The sequence below is a fragment of the Agelaius phoeniceus genome, chromosome 5 (assembly GCF_051311805.1).
Source record: "Agelaius phoeniceus isolate bAgePho1 chromosome 5, bAgePho1.hap1, whole genome shotgun sequence".
Classification (NCBI taxonomy): Eukaryota; Metazoa; Chordata; class Aves; order Passeriformes; family Icteridae; genus Agelaius; species Agelaius phoeniceus.
The window spans coordinates 37,777,931-37,795,423 of record NC_135269.1 but is presented as its reverse complement, the minus strand read 5'-3'; the positions used below and the strand labels follow the sequence as shown (position 1 = coordinate 37,795,423).

Sequence of the window (17,493 nt, the reverse complement as noted above, 5' to 3'; positions counted from 1 at the left end):
CATTCGTGTGTAATCCCGGGCAGTCCTGCGGCTCGGAGGCTTTGCAGTCTCCCCACTCCCGGCGCAGCCTGGCCCTCGCCCTCCGCCCGCCCCGGCCGGGGCTCCCTCGCCGCCTCAGCGACCTCCCCCGGAGCCGCCGCGTGTGACACACCGGAGAAAAGCCTCCCTCGTCCCCGCGTCGCCCCCGCCTCCCGCCCCCGCCCGCTCCCCCGGGGCGCCGCCGTCACCGCCGGCAGCCGGAGCAGCCGCTGAAGCCGAGGGGCGGCGGGGCTTGCCCGCCTCTCCCCCCTTCCCATCCTTTCCCTTCCCTTCCCTCGCCTCTCCCCGGTGCCTATATATAGCCGCCTCTGCTCGAGCCAGCCGGGAGATTGCTCTGTACCTGCAGGAGACAGGAAAGAGAAAATAAGAGGAGCGACTCTCAGGAGCCTGACCCGCTATCAGGAAGAGGAGGACGGGCCCGGCCCGCGCCGCTGTCCGGTGCCACCGCCCCCGGTGCCGGGCGAGTCCCGCTGGGACGGGCCGACCTGCGCGGCGGCGCCCCGGGGGCGCGCATGGCTCGGGCGCTGCCGGGGCCGGGCGAGGAGCCCGACCCCGGCCTCGGCGGCTCGGGACGCGGGGGAAAGAGAGCTCCCTGCGGACGGCGGCGCTAGCGGGGGGCCGGGGCGGCAGAGCCCTCCCCCCTGGCGCCGAGGTGCGCTCGGCGGCATGTGCTGAAGTGCCCCGCAGAAGCCGCACAAGTTGCCTGCGCGCCGTGGCCCGGCGGCCGGACGGCGGGGAGCGCCTGCCGCCTCTTGCCTGACCCGACCCGACCCGACCCGACCTCGTCCCGTTCCCCTCTCTGAGGGCTGCTCCAACGCGGGGCTCCCGGCGGCCAGGGTGATGCGGCTCGTTGGGAAGTGAGAGACCGTGCGTCCCACGCGGGCCGAGGGCCCCCTGCCTCGGAGTCTCCCATGCTGTCGGGGCCCCCTCGGGTGGCGGCGGCCCCGCGGGAGGCGGGGGCGGCGCTGCCGTGATGGCCCTGGAGGAGAAGCGTGAGAAGCGCCCGCCCGTCACCCCCATGATGATCGAGGAGGAGGCCGCCTTGCGGAACGGCAGCCGGGGGCTGCCGCCGGGACCTTGGGCCGAGGCGGCGGGGCCAAGACCCCGCACCACGGAGCGGCACATCGCCGTGCACAAGCGCCTGGTGCTGGGCTTCGCTGTCTCCATCCTAGCGCTGCTGGCAGTGACCATGATTGCCGTGCTGCTCAGCGTCCGCTTCGAGGAGTGCGGCGCCGCCGCCGACGGTCCGCCGCGGGCCGGCGGCAACGGGAGCCTCTCGGGGGTAGCCCGGCAGCCGCACGGTGCGGGGCAACCCCCCGGCCGGCCGGAGGAGGATGCGCGGGGCGGGGAAGCGGCGGAGGAAGAGGAGGAGGAGGAGGAGGAGGAGGAGTGGCAGCGGCGGCGGGAGCTGCCGCCCTGGGCCCGGCCGCGGCTGCCGCGGCACCTGCGGCCGCTGCACTACAACCTGATGCTGACCGCCTTCATGGAGAACTTCACCTTCAGCGGGGAGGTGAACGTGCAGCTGGAGGTGCGTAACGCCAGCCGCTACATCGTGCTGCACGCCCACCGCATGCACATCGAGGCGGTCCGCGTGGCCGAGGACAAGCTGGCCGGCGGAGTGCGGGTGGCCCGCACCTTCTTCTACCCCCAGACCCAGGTGTTCGTCGTGGTCCTCAACCGCAGCCTGGAGGTGCAGAGAAGTTACAACCTTAAGATCATCTACAACGCCCTCATCGAGAACGAGCTGCTGGGCTTTTTCCGGAGCTCCTACGTCCTCCACGGCGAGCGAAGGTAGCGGACGGGCCGCGTCGCCTCAAACCCAACTCTGTCCGAAGTTGGCGGCCCCCGCGCCAACTTCGGCTAGGGCGGCGCTAGGACCCGGCGGCCGCGGCGCCGCCAGGCGGGTGGTGCCGCTGACTCCGCGCTGCTCGGCCCCGGCGGTCCCGCCGAAGGGTGCGGGGCTCGGCCGGCTGCCCGTGAGGGGGCTACGGCGGGGGAACGGCCGCCAAGGCCGGCCGGCTGCTGAGCGCAGGCCAGGCCTCGCATCCCCCCGCCACCTCTCTCTGGTCATCTCCGTAGGGCTCGGCTGTCAGAGCAGAGCTGCGGGCGTTCTCGGGGACCGCGAGCCCTTGCCCGCTCCGAGCCACCGGCCGGTGCCGTGAGACAGCCGTGAGAGCGGCTGGAGGGCGGCCGAGGCTGCGGGACCGAGCGGGGGCGGGCGGAGCTGCTGCGGGGCGGTGCGGCTGGGGCCGTGCGGAGGCCGGGCCGGGGTTAGCCGGGGCCGCCGCAGGTGAGCGGAGCGCTCCGCCTGCACGCCCCGCCTGCGCGGGGAGCGCTGCGGAGAGCGGCCGCCGGGTCAGGAGATGCCCCGGCACAGCTTGGGGACGGGCGGTGGCAAGGAGCAAACTTGCAAGGGTGCCACCAGTGAGGCAGAATGTCCGCTAGGTCCTTGGCAAGGCAGAGGCTCCGGGTCTGTTTCACACAAAGACTCTGTGTTCGGCTGCCGTGTGCCCTCGTATGACAGAGCCTTGTCAGGTTACAAATAGCAGCGTGTAGGGCAGCGAGACTTCCGTTTTGCTTTTTTGCTTTTATTCTGTTTGGTAAAGGAAAAAACGTGGTGGGATGCGTTTTCACATACGCTGAACACGTTTACAGTACAGCTGGGTCGCGGCAGATTTACACCCTGTGACCTGTCAAACCTGATTCATTTGCGGGCAGAGTAAGATTCAGTCTTGATCTGTATTTACTCATGTAGTTAAAGCCCCTTGGGTCCCTATCTGGGCCCTTGTTGCGGTGGGCAGGGTTACTGTGGAGGGCCCCGTTCAGTTACAGAGGCTTTCTTTTTAAAGAAGGTGTTTTCTAACCACATTGAGGTTTTGTAATGGAAAAGAAAGGCAAGGATGGACTTCTTGATAGTTCTGGCACGGTTTATAATTTTAGAATTGGATTCTTTTTAAGCTGTCCTTTCTTGAAATATCTGTGCAGTGACAGATTTTCTTTCCTGAATCTTAGTGTTTTAGATTGTGGAAACAATTTAAGTGAAACAAAGATCTTATAGTTGGTAGAACTGGGTAAAAATATTAAGACATGAAAAGCATCCTCACCAACTCAATTAAGTCAAAAGCCCTTTTATATAAACATATTTTCATTACTATGATTACTGACAATTTTCAAAAACCTGATATTAGAACCTCAAGCAGGATTGAAATAAAGTTTTCACAATTTGTCATCAGAGTGAAATAAAAAGGAAATTTGAAAAAGCACAGTTGTAAGAAAAGATGCAGATAAAATGCCTTTTGTCACAGTTGACTGAATGGTTGGGGTAATAGGGAGTTCTTACAGACCTGTATTGAAATGGGCAAATCAGAAAACAAAATACTGTTAACAGCAGGGGGTATAATTCACTTTACAAATCTGAGAAGTTATTTAAGCAGTTATTATTCTCGTGTACTTTGACTTTGTGTAGGAATAATTGAACTGTCAAATAGGTGTGGCAGTGACATTTCTCCAGAGCTACTGTACTGCACTTCAATACTGATCCCCTAGTTGAGATTTAGAAACCATCACCAACAAAAAAAAAGGTCTATTCACTGTTTCAGTCATCAGGATAGTTTAAGACACAGGGTGGAAGGTGATGGTAAAATGTTTTTCGCAGTGCTCTGTGTGTAACTTTTCAGATATAAATTACTTTGTTTTTAATACAATTAAGTATAGTCATGGGCAAATTACTTACCTTACATAAGGTAGCATTGCTATATTGAAATAAGTGGCATGTTTTTCCTTTACACCCCCTCACTTATATTTCTTTCAGTAAAACATTTTTATAACTGTAGCCATTGCATGGTTGTAGTTTAAGGTGTTAAATAGAAAAAGTGTTTTTCCTTTTCATCTGTCAGAGGCTTAATGACTCACTATAGTATAAAGTGAATAATACCCATTCTAAACCAGGGAACTTTTTTGATCAGAGAGTCTTACAGTAACAATTTGCATTCCGATTAATAATACATTTTTTAATATGATACATATAACTGTTTTTAGTCCTCAAACACAGACAGCTTCTATTATGATAGAAAGACAGACTTGCATGCTCTGGGAGACCTTGCTGTTCCAGCAGGGCTTTGATTTTTTGACAACTTTATATTCAATTAAAGTACATCAGCCTCATTGGAGTAGTACTTGCTGTAAAAGGGTCCAAACCATCATTTTTCACTTTTGTTGTACATGAGGAGCAAATAATTCTGCTGTGAGGCATCACAAACATTCTAATGCCTTCACTTTATGATTTTTTCCCCTAAAGTTAGTTTCTCTGGCCTTCACGGGTGATCGTTGTAAATCAGCCTGAAATGTAAAAGCTATGTTAAAGTATTTATTTTCTGACTGAAATCTTTCTTACTGTACTTGAAATGTAAAATGCAAGTGATATGCCTTTTTATTTTTGCAAATTTACTTTGCATTATGTGCTAGAATTTACTGAAAATAATCAACAGAAATATAATACAGAGCTACAGGAGGAGTATGCAGGCATAATATAAATGAACATCAAAGTTTGGAAGTGAAAAGAAAAAAAAAATTCTTTTCTCACACAGAGAAAACAAAGACATATTCTTTAATCTTCTAACAACTAAGATGTCAAAATAGGTTATTGAGGAAACACATCTTCCTTTAATAGACAAGATGGAATTAAAACACCTGCAAGTTACTGCCATGGGTATTCTGAGAAGAAGGACTGTGAGCCCGTCATGCCCTCAAGTACAACCTTTTGTGGTGGTATTTTTGGGAACAGGAGGTAAAAGTGTTGGTATCCAGAGAGCTGTGTAAAGGGAAGGATGAAATAGTCAAACTGCCCTTCACTTTTGGCACGCTGTAGAAGTCTGCTTGTTTTACTTGAACACAGAGTGAAATAGATAAACAATGTTTTGGGTTTAGCTTGTTTGTTTTCTTTAAATGGTTAGGGGTTTTTTAAAGCAGTTTTAAGATTTTGTTTGTTTTGCTTTATGGCACAGCAAGCAAATCGATGTTTGATAGTAATGCACATGCTGTAGATATCACTATTATTGGTAGTTGGTGTATTTTTAGTATGAAATATTGACTGCCCTGTGTTTGCCCAGTTATGTCTGTGTGGATATATCTGTCTATCTGTGAAAACACAGAAGATGAAGAGTTTATCAGGGTTTATTAGCCTGGTGAAGGGATTCTTTCAGTGGCCTAATATGTATTAAAAGATGACTGATAAGATCTCTGAGAAGTGGCGTGAAGATGTGGAGAGGGGGCAAGGGAAAGCTTCCTTATTTAGAGGGTATCACAGTATGACCAATATTTCCTAAGTACACATTTACGTGTGTGTCGGAGCTCGTTAAAATCGTTAATTGCAGAGGAAAGTTCATCATTCTTGCTTTGTTAATAACAGGCCAGTACAGTTTTCCATGCTCACTTGAAGCTTCTGTTGATGTCTGTAGCTGTTTAGAGTGTGCCTAGAATGCAGAATCAGGTCCACTTGAAATACTTTGCATATAAATTAAGTTGCTTTGCTTCATTTAATTGGCTGATTTGGCTTTGTTGCAGTAGTACAAATCCATTGACATGGGAGTTTTTTGGTTTAACACTGAGATATCGGGCACTAACTTTTTACTTTAGATTTAGCAATCTTATCCAAAATGCTGGTTTTAATAATCCATGTTTTGTCATGAGGCAAGAAAAATGTGAATACCTTCAATAATTATTAGCCAAAAAAGGCTTTTTATTTTAGAAAGAAGACCAATGGTAACTGCTTCAGTGGTGGAAATTTTTTTCAAGTTTTAAAAAAGTTATCCTTATTGAAAACATATATCGAGTTCTATCAGGCACTCTAGCAAGAAAAAGGTGTAACATTTCAATAAAATTATTTCTTCATTGCCTCCAAAATATGTGTAAAATCCAAAAAGTTTTAGAAGAAGTTAATGATACTTTTTTTCCCCTATGGGGTACCCATTTTTTTGTTTTGTCAATGTTAGAGTATCATATTGCAGATTAATGGTTATATACTGATTAATAATAGGTGCCACCATTTTCATTAAATCAAAGCTATTCACCCATATCACCTATATCACCCACTTTTTCCCTCAGAGGAATAACAGATGAATAACAGTCAGCCTCTAAAATCTTGATAAATGTTTGCCTGGTATCTAAAATTGCACAGTTATTTCCACAGATGAAACCTTGGAAGGTGAGACATGAATCAAAAAGCCTACATGCATGCTACCTTCACATTTACATGGTTGGCCCATGGTAATTTTCTTGTTCTACATGTCTCCAGAAAATACTCTTACCAAACTCCATATTTCAACCTTTTAAGTTTAGCTTCTTTTTTTCTATAAAAAGATCATGGGTTTTTCCTGAATGTGTAAATACATATCTCCATTCAGAAGGCTTCCTATTCTGTATCTGGATCAAAATTTATTTAGTTCCAAAAAAAAAAAAAAAAAAAAAGTTACAGGTTTTATTGTCAAGCTAAAGCCTTCCCATTCTTGCCATTCATGCTTAATAAATACCTTTACCTCCTTCAGAGATCTTTCCAAAATTTGGCCCATAAACTGAGAACATGAATTTGCTCTCTATAAAGTACACCAGAAAAAAAAAAAAACACATGTAGAAGAATGGTGAAATACTTTGTGCAGGTTTAATAATTTGCTTTCATTTGTGATTCTGCTAAGCTCACAGAATGGTTTTTTTGGAGGTGCACAGACACAGCAGTGCTATGTAGTACTCTGTCCCAGGCCTTCATGCAGCTGGTAGAGAAGTAATCAGCTGTGGAAAACAATGACCCTCCTGAGTGCGCTGTGTGACCGTAAGTTCTCATGCCCAGAGAAAGGTAAAGCGCCCTGTCAGTGCCTCAGGGCAGAGTGAATTCCCTGAAGGCTCTTAAATCCTGCTTTGAACTGAGTGTGCTTGTTTTGCATTGTGTAGCCAACAGTGGCTTGCTTTTTTCCCCACATATTGATGAACAATACTGCGAGAACCTGAAGTTTGATGCAAGGCGAGAGGGTTGATTTCTTTAGTGTTAGTGTGGTGTCTACAAATTTATAGGAAATTCGTAGACCATTAATTTGTATCTATTGCATTGCAATAGAGGTAGTAAGAAAATGATGAAGCAGTGTTCAAACACTATATATTTTGTGTATTTCAGTTGTAATTATTTCCTCCTTTAAACCACAATGGTCAAGCATTGTCTGATTTGGTATGTCTGTGAATCAAGTGCTAGGCACAATTAATAATCAATTTTCATTTTTGTTTTCTGCTTTTCTAGGTTTCTTGGTGTTACACAGTTTTCTCCTACTCATGCCAGAAAAGCCTTTCCTTGCTTTGACGAGCCCATCTACAAGGCCACATTCAAAATCAGCATCAGACATCAAGCTACTTACTTATCTTTGTCCAACATGCCAGTTGAAACTTCTGTTTTTGAAGAAGATGGATGGGTTACAGATCACTTTTCACAGACCCCTCTCATGTCCACCTATTACCTGGCTTGGGCAGTGTGCAATTTTACATACCGGGAAACTGTCACCAAGAGTGGAGTAGTTGTAAGTATTTCTAATGTACCAAAAACATTTCATTACTTTGAAAACCCTCTGTTTTTGTAAAGGGATTGTACCAGCAAATATTTAAAATATATTCTTGATTAATATTTTTAAAATTTGCTGGTCTATTTAATGATTATATATATTGTCTGGGACCTTTCCTGGAGGTTTGTCTAACATTTTTAGTTTGTCTTGTGCCTTTTGTACAGGGTTAGCTTGGTAGGTGTGGTTATCTGATGAAATTTTAAACTTTTAAATATGCCGTTAAACTACACTTTGTTTTTCTTGGGAAATTTTTTCTTGTTTTTCCTGTAGCCTTTTCATTACCAGTGTTCATGAGATTATTAAAGTGGTAATACTGGTAAGGTTTCCAGTCTCCTTCCTTCACTACTGTCGTGTCCCTTGGTGTACTGTATAGTAGCTCAGAAGGCTGATATAGTAATTTCTCTCTTAGATCTTTTGCCCAGGAACAGGACTTTGCAACCTATCTGCTTCCTGAGGCTAATGGAAGTCCTAAGTTCCTGAAGGTGTTTTTTGCAACTATGGCAGGATTCCAGGAGTTATGCCTTGAAAAAAAAACAAGAGAGAAAATCCTTTATTTATTTATGTCAGTTTTGGTTTTGTGTACAAATATCAAGCTCAGAACTGTATAACAAGCCAAAACATACATGAGAAATGCTGTCAGCTTAATAGAATATTTTACAGCGCTGTCATCTTGATTTTTCAGGTGAACATACAGAGAAAGCCTTCCTACTTAGTTACTGTGAATAACAAAACAGAGCCAGTTCTGGAAGTAGAGGACCAGACAACAGTTTGAGCTGTGAGCCTGAGCAAAGGAGTGTTCCCCTTATACTTCAGCAAATGCTGTATGATTTTGTACTGTAGCCTGGGGGCTTGAGGAAGGGCTGCAGACTGTTCATATCAGGAAGTATCTCCTTAGACACTTTGAGCCAGCCTGAGCATTGTGCTGCAATGGAGGGAGCTGATCCACCTTCTCTGAGCCAAAGGTGTTCTTGGCCTCCCTTGTGCCAGCCATCAGCTCTGTACAGCCATATGATCTGGCTGAAAACTGACCTGAAAAATAACTAAAAATGTGGTGAGTTTTCAGCCAAAACAGTTCACTGATCTAGCTTTTTGTGCTGCTACCAGAGTCCTAGCATGGATTTGAGGCTGTGCTGATGGAAGGTAGACCCGGGAAGCACTGGCATTTAGGCTCATTTAGGCTCATTTAGGCTGTCCTGAAGGGATCAACGAATAAGTCTTGTTTTTGTTATTGGAACAGTTGAGTAGGACACTGGAGGCCTTTCTTCAGCCCATTTCTGCTGTAACCAGCAGACTGTGACAGTACTCTCTGGCACCACACAAGGAGGAAGTATGACTAGGAAGTGGTTCTCCTGAGGTGCTTTAACCTATAATAATATGGGAGCTGCTGAGACTTATGTAATAGTCATAGGATCATAGAACAGTTTGGGTTGGAAAGGACCATAAAGACCATCTAGTTCTGAACCCCCCTGCCACAGGCAAGCATACCTTCCACTAGACCAGGTTACTCAAAAACCTCATCCAACCTGGCCTTGAGCACTTCCAGGCATGGGTCATCCATAGCTTTTCTGAGCAACCTGTTCCAGTATCTCACCACCCTCAGAGTAAAGAATTTCTTCATAACACCTAATCGGAACCTGCCCCCTTTTGTTTTGAAACTGTTACTCCTTGTCTTATCACCACTATTGGCATAACCAAATAGTTGAAAGGTTGGGGATGGAACTCAGGACCATCAATTTGAAACATGCAACCTACTTCCTCCATAACTCATTTTATTGTAGTATTGTTTAGAGCTCATATCCTGTAGACTTTTGCTGCTTGAATACATTTGATGCCTTGAAAACAGAGGCACACTTAGGTCTTGTAGAACAACAGATAGCTTTCTGCTGTTCTTGTGTTTTTTTTTCAAAACTGCTTTCAAGACTTTAGATTTACCTGGAATCTGAACAGAAAATCCAAGTATTCTTTTGTTAGGAATTTTTGATTACTAGAGCCTTGTAGTTGTGCTTGAGTCTATTGGTTCAGCATATGTAGGAGATACACATGTATATCCAACCAGCTTGTGCCACTGGACAGAACTTTGGCAACAATTATGAAAATTAGTAGGTTAATCTTCGTTAATCTTAAGGAAAACTTTGAGACCAAAATCCTACATAAATTGAGATAGTCTGTTACCCTATGAAATTATTTGGTTAGTCTAGAGTTTTAGCTCTTGTTTTTTTATAAAGCCCTTATCACAGAGGTATAATAACGCCCAGGAATACGGAAGTAGTTTGCACTGGGTTATTGGTTAAATATATCTTGCTGTTTTTCAGTTCCATTTGGGATCTGATCATCTTTTATCATGGTTCAGTTTTGTTGAAAGAGTGTGTTTTAAGGTATGAACTCATGGCAAGTACTTCAGTTCAGAGCTGCATTCTTTCAGATGAATTGCTGAGGTAATCCATCTTTTTGAGTCTTTTATATTGCAATGCCAGGAGTTCGTGGACGCTACTGAGTGAATTTGAAATCATTGGAATCCTTGCACATGGAATTTCAAATTTCTTCGTTTCCTTCAAAGCCACTTTTTACTAAAATAAGTTACCCCCATATCCATGGCAGTTAAGTTAAATGTATAATTAAAGTAAATTTGCATATAAAAATGAATGGATTTTCATGAAAATTACCCAAACCTTCAGCTGAAGCATCTTGATAGGCTATTTCTTGTATTGGTGAATCTTCATTTTAATTAATGCAGTGTGTATTATATTTGTTAGTAGACACCTAAAAGACCACAGCTTGCATATACTTCTGCTTTTCTTTTGGCAGTTCTATGAACCTCGTTGTAGTTCACAAAACATTTTGGGGGGAGTGCGCTGTCCTTTCAAATTTTGACAGCATGCTAATGATTATAATCTCACTTCTTTTCCTGCTGAGCAGTATTAATAAAGTACTGTGGTCAAAGGAAGATAAACTCTGAGGAATAGAACCACCTGTGAGATGAAAAGCAGATTTTTGAGTCAAAATTGCTTAAATGTTAACTTTTCATTTTTTCTCAAAGAATGTGACTGACCTCCAAATTAGTTTAAACTTAAGCATGGCATTCAACACAAGTCAAGTTTTATATGGAAACTGCCTTTTGGAAAGCTTAGGTAGCCAATCAAAATACTTATGTGGCTAAAGCCTATATAATTCTTGCATGAAGATGTTTTGTGTTTCATTAAAATTATTTGGAAAAAGGGAATTAAGACAAGCAGCTATTTTTAGGAGCATCCTATAGTGGATGTGAATCATTATCACAAGCATAACTCTTAAGTCCATGTGGGTCTGGTCCATATCCCTTCCAGATTAGGTAATTTAAAGGCAGACCCGATTTTTTATATGTATTACAGGTATATAATATTTTGTTCAGATTCAGCTGGGATTACAGAAGATCACAGCAACTGCCTTTATTCCAGGGACTTTATTCCTGTGTAAAGGACAGAGGTGCAGTCATCTGTGCTGCTATGGACTAGGGAGCAGTGTGGTTCTATGAGGGTGATGCCTGAGGTAATGTTGTTTTGAGGTAGGAGGGGGGCCCTTGCAAGCAGGCTTAGCTGATCAGTGTATGGCTCTAGCAGTTGTACCAGCTGCAGCTGGGGAAAATCATGGGATCTGGGTACTGTCATCTTTGCACAGTACAATAATCCGGAAAACTCCACTTACCTCCACATGCTTGCTGTCTTATTTTGCATTTCCTAATCATGCATCATAAGTTCTTTGTCAAAGAACTTCTTCTTAAAAGCAAAATATTGCTGGTTGGATTGTATCGTCTGTCACATCATCTCTGTGTTTCTTTCCTTCATTGGTGTCTTTATTTGTGCTTTCAATCCACCAGGCCTTTTCCAACTATTGTTGCTTTATTTTTTCCCCTGCTTGGATTAGTGCTTCTGTTCTCCAAACCCTCTGTTTCTCATTCCTTTGTCAGGTGAACATGGAAAACTCGCTATTTCCTGCATGGCTTTTCAGTGTCTCATAAGTTAATTCATTTTTCCTCCTGTAAATTCTTTCTCTTTTTGAATTAGTGGAAGGAGGGAGCACACAGTGTATCAGTGGAGATGAATGTATGGCTGGCAAAGATGTTTCTGGGAGATTCATATTCTCCTATTCTTCCTTTTTGCTGTGGATGGGATGTGGAGATAGGTATGGAAATAAAATGCCAACTGGCAACACTAAAGTGTTTCTTTTGTCTGGGGGAGTATCTGCTCAAAACAGAAAAAGAAAGTGTATGGAAAGAAGTGAAGTCAGGAGCAACTGTGGGTGCAGGGGTTAAAGAGACAAGTGCAGACAGTACCAGAGCAGATGGGATGAGCAGCTGTGAAAGAAAGTGGCTATCTAGCTGGGTGGTGGTGAGTGGGAGGAGAAATGCTGAAGGAAGACAGTACCCAAAGAAGAATTTTGCGTGGTTTCACTTTTCTTACCCCTGCTTCTCTTCCAATGGTGGCAGCACATTTTGCAGGACTGGCAGTGTCTGCCTGATCACAGCTGGTTCAGCTGCTCAGGGTAGGACCTCCACTGACAGAACCCATGCATGTTCCTTTCTAAAGAGACCTTTATGACCAGTTGTGTCTTGTTTTCAGCTGTATTAAGTGTTTTTGTAGTGCCATCAGCACTGAGTACTTTGTCATGATACAAAGACCTTAAGGCTAAGAAAGCTCTTACTATTAGAATTACACCAGAATAAAGTCAACCTTTATTGCACTGCTTTTGTTTTGATATTGCTTTGTCTAAGATGCAATTAATGTTCACAAGCTGTACAGTACATTTAAGTCTTACCCTGGCCAATGAGGAGGAGCTCTAATAATCTGGCTAAAGGAAAGTGAGATAATTAGTGTTTCTGTAGTGCTTTCTGCCTTGCAGAGAGCCTGTATAGAAGTCCTGGCATTGAATTCTCTCAGACATGTGCCTGGGGGTCTCACTCAGTTTGGCTTAATATAACTAAGAAAGATCTAGTGGTCTCAAGAATGGGATCTGTGTAGTAATAATTGCTTGTTCTGCAAAAGTGAAAAATTATTTTTTCCAGGAAGAGCTAGTGAACAGAGTCACATAAGCAGATTTAGATCAGGATCAGTACATGTCCAGCAGCTCATGTTCGTTTAGTTCAAGCATGGGACCATGGTTTTATTCATGTCCTTAAGATTACTGGATATAGTACAGTGCTTCCAGCTGGACAGCTGTGTTGGGCATTCCCTTACTTGAAGTGTGGTGATCAGTCTGAGGAGACTAAAGACCTGACTTTCAGTAATAGTCTAAGAAAAAGAAAAAACCTGATGTTGATCAGCAGAATAACTTTTTCCCAGTGAGTTTTGTCATTTGCTAGAGACTAGAAAAAACTGAAAATATCAGTCTTGTTTAAAATAACTATGCACTTACTATGCAATTCAGTTAGTAGCTTTTACAAAATTATTTTGTATTTGAAAAAATGTATTAATACTTTTGTCTAGTAGCAAGAATGACCTCAAGACCATACAATTTCTGTCAGCTAATGACTACCTGGGTTAAAGGCCTGAGGCTCTTCCTTAGGCCCTCTCTTCAGCTGATGGTAGTAACTACCAGCAAAGTCTCTTCATCAGTTATTATTTATTCATCAGTATTGAAGCAATTATATGTGAGATAATTCTTTGTGGGTGAGCATATTGGTTACAGCAGAATGGTTATGCTATCAAAAGTAGAACTTGTCTTCAATTAAAATTTTCTTCCTCTGCAGCCTGAATTTAAGTCCAGCTCCAGAGTTGTGCTCTACTTTTGAAGCCCTGCAAAGTAACTTTTGTTAGCCCATCACTTACCACTGGGAGGCCACACGTTTATCTGATAAACAGGTAACAGCTAACACAGGAAGCACCAGGCATAATTCTGAAGCCTGGTACAATGCAGACTTGTAATATTTAATCCTTATATGTCCATGAATCTTACAATAATGCACATTTGTTTTTGCTTTTTCCTACTAATGTCCCACACTTGCCATCTTCAGAACAGCTTTCATCAAACAGTTAAAAATAAAATGCATGTTGGAAAGAGTGTATTGGGAAGTATGCAATTAGGTTGACTTGGAAAAGCACACGTGGATATAGATAGGTGTGTTTGTGCTTTCTTTAGCAAGTGTTTCTCTGTAGTAACAATAGGCTGATTCTGCAAGTATCTTTTACTCAGTTCAGTGCTTGCTAGTGTGAATTACTTTAAGTGGGAAGGTGTATTATAATACAATAGGAATCCAAAGAAATTTTAGCTTTTTCAGATTCACTGCATCAGTAGTTGTTTACCCATTCTGTTTCAGATTTGTATATTGAAAATAACTTCTAGTTTATTAATTTTTAAATACTGTAGCTACAAAACATGCTACAAACAAACAAAAACCTATGTGATCAGCATCCATGCTAAACTGAATATGCCAGGGAATTTGTTAAAAACATAAATTGCAAACTTGCAATCCATTGTTATTGATTTCTGGTTGAATTTGCAAGTCGAATGCACTAGGAAAACACTGTACATTTATTGTGCTTACTCCTTTAAAAATTTCTCTCTGTCAGCACTTGTAGTACATGCTGTATTTAAATGTGATATTTGTTTTACTAATGTAAATGCCCAGGTGCACTCTGCAAATAATGCTATTGAATTGAAAAACTTGAGTTTGGAAGCATTGTTTTGTTTTGTTTTAGGCTAGGAAGATCACCTGTCAGTATCTGGGGGCAGTGGTGTACTTTGTATATAGTAGCAAGAAGACTGTCAAAAAGCACAAATCAGTTTCTTAATTTGTGGCTATTTTGTAGGTTTATGGCTTGCTTGCAATTACAGTGAGGAGGGAGAGGCAGCACATGATTCCTGGCCTGATGGTTGTCAGAGCAGCTTCCTAATTGTAATTCTGTACATTCAAGAGCAGTTCAGCCTGTAGCGCTTCATCTGGGGTCTCTGCTGGCTAATGAAGGAAAAGAAAGGTCTGAGACAGTATTTCCCACTCCTTCCCTGCCATTTGCCCAGAGGAGAGTAGAGTGAAGTGCATGCAGTTCCTCCTACTTCCCACATTACAAGCAAGGAAAGGAGGGAGATGTAAGAGAAGACTTCCCTTTCATGTGCTAATGAACATATGCTTAGTAGTATGTGCTGTGACAATGCAACTCATAGCCAAGACTGAGCACTCAAGCTGCACTCCGCTTTCTGTATTGTGTTGTTTCATGTCTCCTTATGCTTCTCATGTTGTGCTGTCATATTTTATTTCATTAACTTATTCATCTGTCCTTGGAATCAACATGAATGCTGCTCTCTGACATCCAAAGAAGAAGCAAGAGTCTGTTAGCGTCCTTCTATAAGAGTCATACTCTTGCTATAAAAGCAAAAGTGATGTGCCAAATAATCTGTAGGAGGTATCTCACGCCAGAACAATGTAAAGGTGAACACATTCCTGCACCAGCCTGAACATCTGTCAGTCAAGCCAGTGCTTTCCTGCATGCCTACTGTAGTAACTGTGCTCTATGCAGTGAAAATGGATTACAGACTTAGCTGACATCTAGTTGAGTGACAGATACAGTATTCGTTGATGGAGGAGAGTGATGTGTGCTTATATTTATTTATAGACCAGTGTCTCCACCACGTTTTAGGTAAATTTAAATTGTATTTTTCTTACAGGAATGAGAAACTTAGCCTGTTTGTTCCCAGTTTTTATAGCCAATGGTGAGAAAGTAACCTCTTATTTTGGAGATTCATGCCTGTTGCTGGTCCAAGCCTCCTTTTTGAGGACAGACAGTCAGGTGTCTGTAATGTTCACCTTTTAGGCTTGCCTTGACCTATTGTTTTTGTGTTGAAAAACCTGCACAAATGCCACCTTATTTTTTGCCTTTGTCCCAGTATTTTTGCTGCCTGAAGGTTTATGGTATTTGCCCCCATTTTTATTAGTAGAATACCTAGTCAATTAGATCTTCTTCTAAGGTATTGTAGGGTTTACAGAGCTCTTTTGCTCTTACAGTGGGGTGCTTTCACACTTTGGGTACCTTTTTTGAAAGCTTTTTTTAATCAGGTGCTGGAATGGAATGAGATGCTGGAGAACAGTGCTGCAGAAAGTGACTTTGGGATCCTGGTCGATGGCTGAGTATAGGTCAGCAGTGCCCTGGCAGCCAGGAGAGGCCAGCCCTGTCCTGGGGTCCATCAGGCCCAGCATCGCCAACTGAGCAAGAGAGGGGATTTTCCTGCTCTGCTCTGCACTGGGGCAGCCTCACCTCAAGTGCTGGGGGCAGTTCTGGGTGCCACAATATCAAAAAGATATTAAACTATTAGAGAGTGTCCAGAAAAGAGCCATGAGGATGGTGAAGGGCCTTGAGGGGAAGCCTTGTGAGGAGTGGCTGAGGTCACTTGGTCTGTTCAGCCTGGAGAAGAGGAGACTGAGGAGATATCTCATTGTGTCTTCAGCATTCTCATGAGGGGAAGCAGAGGAGCAGGTATGGATCTCTTCACTTTTGTGACCAGTGACAGGACTCAATGAAATGGCATGAAGCTGAGTCAGGGAGATTTAGGCTGGATATCAGGAAAAGGTTTTTCCCCCAGAGTGTGCTTGAACACTGGAACAGGCTCCCCAGGGAAGTGGTCATAGCACCAAACCTGTCAAGAATTCACGAAGCATTTGGACAATGCTTTCAGGCACATGGAGTGATTCTTGGAGATGGTGCTGTGCAGGGCCAGGAGTTGGACTTGATGATCCTGATGGATCCTTTCCAACTCAGAATATTCTGTGAATCTGTAAATGTGCTTTTCCAGAGTCTAGCCTCCATGGCTTGACATGTCCTTTCCTGCTATTCTCCAGGGGTGCTGTTTGCACAGGGCAAACTGCTGCAGTGAAAATAGTGAGGCTGACTGACTGCCTTGTAGGCAATGCTCTCATTCTCAAGTTATTCCAGCTCATAGTGGTTGCTGTGACTGTCCAACTGCTTGAGCTCGGCACGTGGCCCCATCCCCTGGCGTGCCTCTCATACACTTAGGTGGGGACAGGTGCCAGAGAACCAGCTCTGTTGGCCTGGTTCCACTGAATGGTACCCCTAGGAGATCCTCTGCTGCTCCTGCCTGGCAGCTTTCTGGCTGCTGCACGCTGTTGAGACCTAGCAAGAGCAGTTAGAAATGAGAACTGAGCATGTTATCTTTGTATTTGGAACAGCATACTTTGAAAGCAGATTATGTTTCTCTTTGAAGGGTAAATGACCTCAAGTTTATTAAAAAGTTATCCCACAGTGGATTATCATGAAAATGTTTAGCAATGCATTTTGTTTCATAGCATGTAGTGGCGCTGTGCGGCAATGTGGGACAGAACAAGAAGACTAATATTTTATTTATTTGAAATTACTGGGTGGTGGAGAGGATAAGAAGCAAAAGGTGGTTATTAGCATTTACCTCTGGGGCTGCCCACACTTTTTTTTTCCCCCTCTCACCTCCCTTTTCCCAAGCGTGGTGATAGTTTGGTAGTCACAGCAGCTTGGAACCTCAGTTAAGAGTTCATATCCTCAGGATGGCAAGTAGTACCTCAGTTAATAAAGGTAAAAGGGAATAAAAGGTGGAGGAAATAAAAGGTGGAGGAGGAAGAAGGGAAATGGATTCCTATAGAATAATTTCAAAGAAAGTACACCTACTGAATCATTTGCATACCACATGAGTTTCTTGTAGCTCTTCAATCCCCTGGCTAAATAAATCACAGACCATTGTTGAACAATAAATAACATCACGCTGTGTTTTGTTTTACTGAAAAGTGTTCCTATATGTTTGAAATTTGATAATGTTGTAAGTTCATTGTTGCACTTTAAATACCATGGGGAAAAGGGAAACTGATTTATACCTGATGAGAAAGTTTGATAGTTTTAGTTTTTTT

General features: G+C 43.9%; 1 protein-coding gene across 1 annotated transcript in view; it reads left to right on the top strand.

Annotated features, from left to right (window-relative positions):
• Window positions 1-210: 210 nt before the first annotated feature.
• TRHDE (thyrotropin releasing hormone degrading enzyme) overlaps window positions 211-17,493 on the top strand; it is a 210,068-nt gene continuing 192,785 nt past the window's right edge. The window contains exons 1-2 of the mRNA XM_054631593.2: window positions 211-1,830; window positions 7,322-7,595. Of these exons, the coding sequence (XP_054487568.1) occupies window positions 1,013-1,830; window positions 7,322-7,595 (1,092 nt within the window). The 5' untranslated portion in view covers window positions 211-1,012. The remainder of the gene's footprint in view (window positions 1,831-7,321; window positions 7,596-17,493) is intronic.